Here is a 9,273-nt window from a genome sequence, read left to right as displayed (position 1 = left end):
TTCTAACATCAGAGGAACTTAAGGAGGGCTGTGCTGATGAAGTATTTTATAGTTTATTTTTTGTATCAGGAATTCTCCATGAAGATATGTGCCAGCTGAACCTTGGCGTGATTTTGTATAAAATACTAATTAACATGGCCTCCATCGTAACATTCTTTATCACATCTGATGAAATTTCATGGAGTGCATTTTCAAAAGAAACAGATGGTTGCAAAAGCAAGCTGAGTGGCAAATTTATCATCTATCTTTCTGGCCATCAGTGCACGTCTAGCAAGAATTTCTGGCTCCCTATACATTTATGGCCATTTTGGTTGGCAAATAATGGAGGACGAGAGGGATTTCTTCCTCTGTTACCCAACATAATAAACTCATCTCATGATAAATGGACGAATTTTTTGATCAAAACTCGCTATTCTAGGTAGCTCATAAACAACAATCCACGAAACAAGTTTGATTATATAGCCTGATCACAAGTTCATCCCTTCTAGTCCAGTTGGCATAAAGCAATCATCATCACATTTCTTAGTTGTCCCAGCATATCATCATCCAAAAAGCTATTATCTTAGTTCCAATTGACATAAGATGGATGGAGTGATGTTCTAGGAGTGGCAACATGGAACATGAAATAAAAGAATCCATCTTATTCAGGAGGACAAACCCTCGTATGTTTGACCTGAGCGATAAAATACAGCTCAACTCATTCACTGAGTTGGAGCAAAATTTGACAGCCCTTCCATATAAATACAAAAGCTCCTGCCAGACACATGCCTGTCTATTTATAGATCCTGACAAACACACGCTTGGTTGGACTGCTCATATAGTGGTCTAAAAGTATTTTTAAGCTTAAATTTCATCTATGTAGCACCATTAACACAACCTAGGGATCTCCTGCTGCTGAATAGAACAGCTAAATAATCGACATAACACTTTGTCATGGTCGACCTCACCTAGTGCCATTACACGCCAGACCGTTGTCAACTACATCCTTAACATGATGACCATCCTTGCAGTTCTCCCCATCCAACAATTGCGTTGGTGGTGCTTCTTCCTTTCGTGCATCCTCCACATCTTTATGGCTCAGAAAACTTGGTTGATTAGTTGAAGAGAGTAGCCTTGCCCACATCCTATCAGTTATCACAACCTTGTTCTGTGCTTCTGTAATCCTCTGCAACAAAGATGACGTAATCAGTTTGGTAAATCTTAATGACCATGAAACTTGATGCACTATTGTGACTGAAGAAATTAATGCTTAACAAGCTCCACCCACCTCTCATGACTTTTACATATGTAATGGAAATGACAAAGCCATGGTTTGTGAGATAAGAAGGCTTTCTGAATGGAGGAATGCTATAGGCATCCACTGAGTCTCCCCTCTTGCATAAAGTGAGATTGCTAGGGGGGGATCGTATGGGATCTATGATATCTATTGGAAGTTTGGGCTTGTTTGAGTTTTAACGCATTAATCCTAATGCTCAGAATAATTGAAAATGCTGGCTGCACTTTTGTTCAAAGTTAAAAAAAAGAAACTTCAACTAAAAAGTGATGAAAGGGCTTTTCCAAGGGTTGATACATACAGCAATGATGCTAACATGCTTGCTAGTATGTTTTACTTGGAGCAGAGACTAGTGGGATGACTATAAACACATATAAAGGGCTTTATCCTCATAAATAATGAAAATTGTTGAAGTTTATTTCAATTCTGTTAAATGGCGAAAAATGTCCAATTAACATGATTTTGTTGATGACAATTACAGGTGAGGACCTATCTACTATCAATCTCTATAGATGAGTGCACATCTTAAATGAATGCCAGCGTAGTCACCAGAAAGCCTTTAGTACCCAGATTTAGTGAGAAAATGAACCCTCATTACAGGGTCCTGCATGTCAATTGTTGAACCTTCATGGCATGCTTGAAAGATAAATCTTCCCATGCACACATAAGGTCAGATGAGGAGAAGGTGCTACTTACATGGAACGGTATGTAAGCATGTCGGCCATTAACAGGACCAACAGTAAAACCAGTGTATCCTGCCATGGCACCGTGGATGGCACTATGTGCCAACAATGTGCAGTAAACATTGTCAGAGGCATTGCTTGGAATTGCACGAATCATGTATGTTGGATCTGCAGTCAGGTCACCTCACAAGGTCAGATTTTATCATCTACATAGCACCAGCTCAGCACCACAGAATGAACATAAGATTACCTCTGCCAACATACCTATATATTTAAGATTTATTGCCATCTTCTTCTTTCTGCTTGCAAAGTGATCCTGCATGATGCAGAAAAAATTCAGTAATTATTTTGAAAAAAAAAAAATTATACCCCTCATTCCAGAAGGAAAGGTCCAAATGCATAGATCTCCAACAAAAGACTATCATGTCCTGACAAAGATATGTATTACCCATCTCAATGAAGGCAGCAAGCTGATAATTGACCAAGTATTTGTTACTCATGATGTAAAGAATTTTGACAGTCAGTGCATAGTAAATGGCTTGGGAAAAAGTATAACTTCTGGGATATTTAAGTATCTGCTGAGTGTTTCACTCCCTTGCTTCCTGAAGGATGATGGTGAAACGCTAAACATACACTTGATTATCCCGAAAAACTATTTAACATTTCAATGCACCCAGTTCAACATCCTAAATTACTACAATATCTCAGGAGAAAATTCAAGCAAAGAATTTACCTTTATTTTCTGAGACAACCAAAGGCCAACATCAAGGAGTAGCTTATTTCCAGAAGCATCTTCATGGCCCATGGACCGCATATTTTCAGCCATAAGCTCTTGTCCTGCACCCTCAGCAACAACAAGAACCATGTGACCATTCTCTTTAAGACGCTTCTCTATATATTCAAAAAGTCCACCCTTCCCTTCAAGATAGAAAGGTGATTCTGGAATCAAGCAACAGTCCTGAGGAAAAAGAAGAAGAAGTAGCTTCATCAGTACTGAGTTTCTTGTTGGGGGAAAAAATTTGAAGATAAAACATCTAATGCAAGTATTGGCAAAGTAAACAAGACTTGGCTTCACTCTGGTAAAAAAAACAAATAAGACATCAAACTTACCACATCTCGGCTTGCAAGAGTGGCATACATTGCAATAAACCCTGCATCATTGAACCTTGTTAGATTTTTTTTTTTTTTTTTCAAGGGAAGAACTTTGTAAGATGTTAAATTAAATCAGATCAAATCACATTATACAAAAATAAAAAATACGGCAAGGTATTATTTCTAGCAACTCCAAATAAATAGGCTCAGAGATATTAGTATGACCAAACACTAGCATCTCTCTTATAAATTTAGGGCTCTATGAACAGTAAGTGAATGCCTAATGTTTGGCAATGATGCAATTTGGGAATGAGAAGATACTCGATATGACAACAAAAATTTTAAGTGGACATGTACATACGGAGAATATCTTGATGAATATGATCATGTATTATGCATATGAGAATTTTAGTCTGTTCGCCATTTTCATAGTTATAGCATTTTCACTACATTCATTTTTTTGTTGCTAGATGCTCATAAATTGTATTTTAATTACTTTAGCAAAATCTGGTGCTGAAACTATGGGCTTCATATGCTAATACTGTAAGTTACTTGAATGCATGAAGCATAGGATTTGCAACAATGGAAGTTGAAGGCACAAAAACTAAATGTAGCATAGTCATATCTACAGTTAAATCTAGATTAAGTTTCACTGAGGGGAAATTTAAAGAAAAGACCTAAAATAGGAAGCCCTAAGCAGATTTAATGGAAGTCACAAGGAAGATTTTAGAAAAGCCCTGAATGAAGGATTTAAACTTGTGGTAAAAACATATGGCTGCAAAAGTATTTCACATGGGCATCCTCCAGAAGAAAAATTGTTCTGGTTATAGCTCTCATTACCATAACAGTAGATTGCACATTGAACTCATGAAAAGTTTCAGAGATATAACTTAACAGAGATAAATATTTATAAAGTTCCAGTAAAGTGGTTCTACAATATACTGACATTTGTTCAAAGAACACTTGTGACTGTTTACAACAAATGCATGTGCCTGTAATGAATGAACAATATTGATCTGGCATCTCACATAACTTGCTTATACCTCAGCAACACTGATACCAAGTTAACATATTGAACCTAAGCAAGTTGGTTTAATCATTTCCATTCTAAACTTTCAAGTTTATCCCAAGAAAGCATTATCCATATAAGACGTTAAAGCATTGCTCAAAAATCTACAAATGTCAAATTCATAATATAGATGTACTTCAACAGCATTTGGAACAAGTGCTCTTTAAAATAGTTTGTGAAATATGATCCACCATTGTATAAACTAAAACCACAAGAAGTTCATATTATTAAGAACAGAGACTAACCACTATAGCGACCCATTAACTTCACAACACCTATTCCATTCTCAACACTTTCAGCTTCCACATGTGCTGCATTGATTGCCCGTTGGGCCTCTTCCACAGCACTATCAAAACCAAACGACTTATCTATAACCTGATTCAATGAATAATAACGATGTAAAACATGACATGTTGAAGAAGTAGACAACCACCAAAGATAAGACTTGGAAGACGATAGGAATAAGAATGGGAAAACCAAGTACCGCAATGTCATTGTCTATCGTCTTTGGAATGCCAGCAACAACAACTTTAAGGCCTCTTCTTTGAATTTCCTGCAAATTGAGATCTTACAGAATTAGGTGTTATATTTAACATAGTCAAAATTGTTATAATATAACATCAGAATTTTGTTTCTAACAAGAACTCAAGAAAGTGAAACTAAACCCTGTCTAGCATAAACCTGCCAATTCTTTCTATTCACAAGAAGTGAACTGACAAAATCTAAGTGTGGCTACATAATTGCAGTCTTCTCTGCCTTCCAACTTATAATTTACCTCAAAAATCATGGAGGCCCCCTTTTGAGTTCCATCTCCTCCAATTATATAGACCTGAAAGACAAATTATGGATGAGAAAATCACGGTATGATATCCAAGTCATAATCTTATTAAGAGTGTTAGTTCCCATGTCATGATGACATAGAACACAAGAAAAATGAACATAACAATGCTATCATGCTTACCTGGTTAATCCCACGATCCTGAATGCTATCAACTATCTTTGACGTATCATGGCCGCCTCGTGATGTGCCAAGGATGGTGCCTCCCCTTTTGTGAATATCATTAACAGTCTTGGGCGTCAAACTAATGGTATTGCGTGCATAGAAACCTCTGTATCCACCCTATTGATACCACTCTCCAAATTAATTGATGATCCAACAGCAATTTATAATATAATTCACTGAGCGTGCAACAAAAACTGCAATTCCCATGTAAATTGTAGGAGAACAATGATGGCTTTTGTTCCTTAGAAAAGAACCAAACAATCTAAGATACTAGCCTCAAAGAGCATGAGAACATTGAGATTTGAGAATGATTCTTGTTTCATTATTATTTATATATCGGTTTCCATTTTCAATGAACTTTTAGTAGTGACACGCAATTGATGACATGCGTGTTGGCATAGCATTTATTCCATTCATAGGCTCCAATTCTGAGCCTGCAAAGCTCATAATGCATACAAAATTAGAAATCTCATCACACAGATTGCATGGTGACATTGGGCATTGCACATTTTTCCAATTATATGCTCTCAAAACTGGATTTGGTAGCCTCAGATAGATGTATGCATAAGGGGAGAATATAATTTTAAAACATCAAGCAAGCAGAAGTGTATTAAGAAACTACTACATAAAAAGAATAAATAAATGTAACAAGCTATAATATGCATTTCAAAATTGATAAACCAACTCATTATACTTCTATCACAGTCTGGGGGAGTTGGATCTTTTTACATGGATACTGGCACAATTTAAACTTATTTACATGTTTTCATCACCCCTGATATCATAGCCATATAATAATATGTCACAACGACACTACTTGAGTATATTTCCCTAAGTTTATATTTCCCTAAGTTACAATGATACACAATTATTGATATTCTCACATAACATCATAAAGACCAAAACAAATGACATGTAAGGCTGACCGGAACTAAAATCAGGTTAGTCCCTATCCTGACATAATAAGTACCTTCGTCAACAGAACCAATAAATAGATAAAAAGACCTAAAGCCCAAAAATATGTATCCTTCATGCACTTATTGTTATATTTAATTGCACAATGCTTGATTAAAAACTTCAATACTGCAGTCCTCACCTCTATGCCAAGGATTTTGGTGACACCATACATGTGCGACAAGCCGCATACTATTTCTCTTATCACTGTGTTAAGCCCAGGGCACAGGCCTCCACATGTTACGATGCATGCATGCACCTCATCTGACTCGAAATACACCTGAGGAAAGACCAATTCTGCCCATCAATTTATATTTTAATGGCATTCATTATCACTTCATGCATACATGGAGCACACAACCTACCCTTTGGCGGGGCCCAGCACGTCGAAAATGGGTTCCTCTGGGGCTGGTCTTGTGAACCACAATCTACAGAACAGAAGATAAGTAAATACGTAAATTCTCAATAGCGAAGTCATCAACTCCAGTTTAGATTTCTGATACACCATGTGCGTCCTCACAAGTCACAGAACCAGAACCACAACTTTAGGACTTAATTTATAACTATAAAATCAAAATTTTAACCTACATAACAACCATAAGTAACACACCTTCTGGGCAACAGTGTCATCCCGATTCACAAAATACTGCCTGCCAAGAGAAAATATAATATTTTAGTGACCGACACTATTGACAAAACTAAAAATAGCACCTATAATTTATAAATATCTGACAAAATTCTATAATAAAAAAGGAATTGAAAGACATACTTCACAACTGAGTATGCTGGATTATCTTGCAGCGGATTGGGATAGGTCTGCAGAAAATAAAACAGAAATAGAAGACAAAGATGAGCAAATGTTTCTTCAAACAAATTTGAATCAGTAAATAAGAAACTTTATAGAGAAGCCATAAAAATTATTATGCTCAGCTATCAGCAATTCAATCCTCTAAACAGAAGCGGCAGTATTAAATTAAGGAGAAAAACAATCTCTCCCATCTAATGATCCACTGATCAATCAATATTTCGGTAAGTTTAATCTATTTACCTTACCTAATCACCAATTTAAGTATATTTTACTTCATATCCAGTCCATGATACAAAGAGGCCCATACATATAACGGTAATAAAAATATCAAAGCACAAGAATAACGCTTCAGAGACCAAATACCATTCCGAAAGCTGAGTATTTTCCATACAGTTCGAAAACAAGAATTCCACTTTTTTAGCAAACAAAAGAAAGAAAGAAATCAAGAACCATGATAGTATCAAGAACAATCACTCCAAAACCTTTTCTTCCCGCTAAAATCCCAAGCCATCATCTTAAAGAAATCCGCCAGATAAAAACAAAAGAAAGAAAGAAAAAGAAACTAAAAAAGAACAACTTCGTCTAGAAGTCCATGCAAACAAACAAAAAACCGACCGAGGTCTTCGATTTCAAAGGGTTAAAAGAAAAAACACGAAGAGAATAAAAGAACCAAAGAGAGAGAGAGAGGGCTAAAAACTTACAGGGAGATCCGGCATATAATCGGTGAGGTGCGGAACATCTTCAAGAACATACCCGGCCTCTCCATAAACGATTTTCGGATTGGTTTTAATCTCCAACCCCATCTTCCTCCCAGATTGGAGCTTCGGATCGCCGTTCCGGCCCGGGGCCTCGACGGAAGAAAGAGAACTCCTCAGATCAAGGAAGTGGTTCGAATTGGGTATAATCCCGTTGGATCCGACGTGAAGCTTCTGAGGGACCGGCGTGGAATTAGGCACGGATTCCATCAAAAACAAGAGCAAAGAGAGCGAAGGATTTCGTCGTTGAACAAGGGAACAGAGAGGAGTTACCTTGGAGAGGTTCTTGGAGAGACCTTATTTATCGGAGAAGAAGTCAGAGAAACAAACAGGCGGCGTCTTTCTTCCTCTCTTCTCCCGCTAAACTCCGGTTTTTGACGTTCGTTTGATGGCGACCGGAGGAGGAGAAGCAACGAAAAAAATTGGGAGTTGAAGAAAAAGGGCGAAGGTTCGACGCAGGGAAGGAAGGCGGGCTTCTCCGATAGTGGACGAGCAAAAGGGTCCACTCTTCAAAAGCCCTTGAGTTCTAGCAAATTACGGTATTGCTATTATTACAGTATATTCTCCCCGGATTCCCTTATTGACACGCATCATGGGTTTTTATTGAGCCACGTAACCTCTTGTAAAGACTTTCTTTTAATGTCGGCAATTTTTTTTTTTTTTTTTTTTGGGTGAGGCGGATACGCTTTTGAAGCACCATGGCGTCTTTTAATGCCGGTCATTTTAAGTTGGTCGTGTTGTAATTGGAACTTACGGTTGGAGAAAATTACGGGGACGCCATCGGGTTCTCGCACTTGAATGGCATTTATGGGAAGTTGTACATCATAAAGGAACGGAAGAAAACATAATTCCTACCTGGGATTTTCCCATCGTTCCATGTCCATCTGCGGAACTGTTTCCGTGGGTGCTGGAAACCACAACCCAACCGCCCAACCAACCAACTGTTTGAATGTCACGTGCGAGACAACGACGGCACGGTCGTGATGGGCGCGACAAAAGTCAAGTAAAAATAGGACGGAGCCACCAGCTTGGAATTTGGAACGGAGATCACGGTCATTTGACTAAAAGAGGCGAGTAAGGGCCAACTAGTAATTTCAGCAAATTGGAAAGGCATTTTGGTAACTTGCATGAGGCGGCACGCAGGTTGGCCGGTTGGGGGAGCACGGGTCTCAACGCGAACCTTTTCTGTAATGTTCTGGAGGGAAATGATACCCCCACTTTCCAAACCAGTGGTCTCAGATTTTCTTTCTTGAATAATTGATAAGTTGAAACCGCCCTCTAATTTAATAACCGCGCACTGTGCTTTCCATCACCATCACCCCATGTGGGCTCTGTCCCTTGCCTTTTATAACAGGTTACAGCATGGAAGATTGTTGTTTATGAACGGCATCATAAGTCGAAAGGTAGATAAAATGTTACTAATTGATAAAATATAATATTTTCTTATAGGGGACGACAGAGGAGAGCGCCCATTTGTCAAGAGGTCTCTCTTATTTACTAAATGTAAACGGGGCTTATCTTATCTGATAGTGTATCAGAAGTGTGGGATTTGGGGCCTGTGATCATGAGTTCTAGTTATACATGGATCCATCCAATGATGTGATGGGTGGACCAGCCATCAAAGCCCGTTCATTTT

The 9,273-nt window shown here is 38.0% G+C and overlaps 1 protein-coding gene across 2 annotated transcripts; it reads right to left on the bottom strand.

Moving 5' to 3' along the window:
- Window positions 1-621: 621 nt before the first annotated feature.
- On the bottom strand, window positions 622-8,077 carry LOC105048019 (ATP-dependent 6-phosphofructokinase 3). Of its 2 annotated transcripts, XM_010927202.4 has the most exons (15): window positions 7,911-8,077; window positions 7,584-7,811; window positions 6,844-6,890; window positions 6,685-6,724; window positions 6,440-6,502; window positions 6,217-6,354; window positions 5,079-5,237; window positions 4,893-4,946; window positions 4,602-4,670; window positions 4,363-4,492; window positions 3,067-3,107; window positions 2,690-2,914; window positions 2,221-2,272; window positions 1,970-2,124; window positions 622-1,165 (listed from the first exon to the last, which is right to left on the bottom strand). In XM_010927202.4, the coding sequence occupies exons 2-15, from the start codon at window positions 7,683-7,685 to the stop codon at window positions 944-946; spliced, it is 1,497 nt and encodes a 498-aa protein (XP_010925504.1). In that variant the 5' UTR covers window positions 7,686-7,811; window positions 7,911-8,077; the 3' UTR covers window positions 622-943. The 2 variants fall into 2 exon arrangements, with proteins under 2 accessions (XP_010925504.1, XP_010925503.1); XM_010927201.2 differs by lacking the exon at window positions 7,911-8,077 and having other exon boundaries at window positions 7,584-7,904.
- Window positions 8,078-9,273: the final 1,196 nt, after the last annotated feature.

This window comes from Elaeis guineensis, chromosome 7 (genome assembly GCF_000442705.2).
Source record: "Elaeis guineensis isolate ETL-2024a chromosome 7, EG11, whole genome shotgun sequence".
Lineage (NCBI taxonomy): Eukaryota > Viridiplantae > Streptophyta > Magnoliopsida > Arecales > Arecaceae > Elaeis > Elaeis guineensis.
This window is presented reverse-complemented; position numbering and strand designations above follow the sequence as displayed.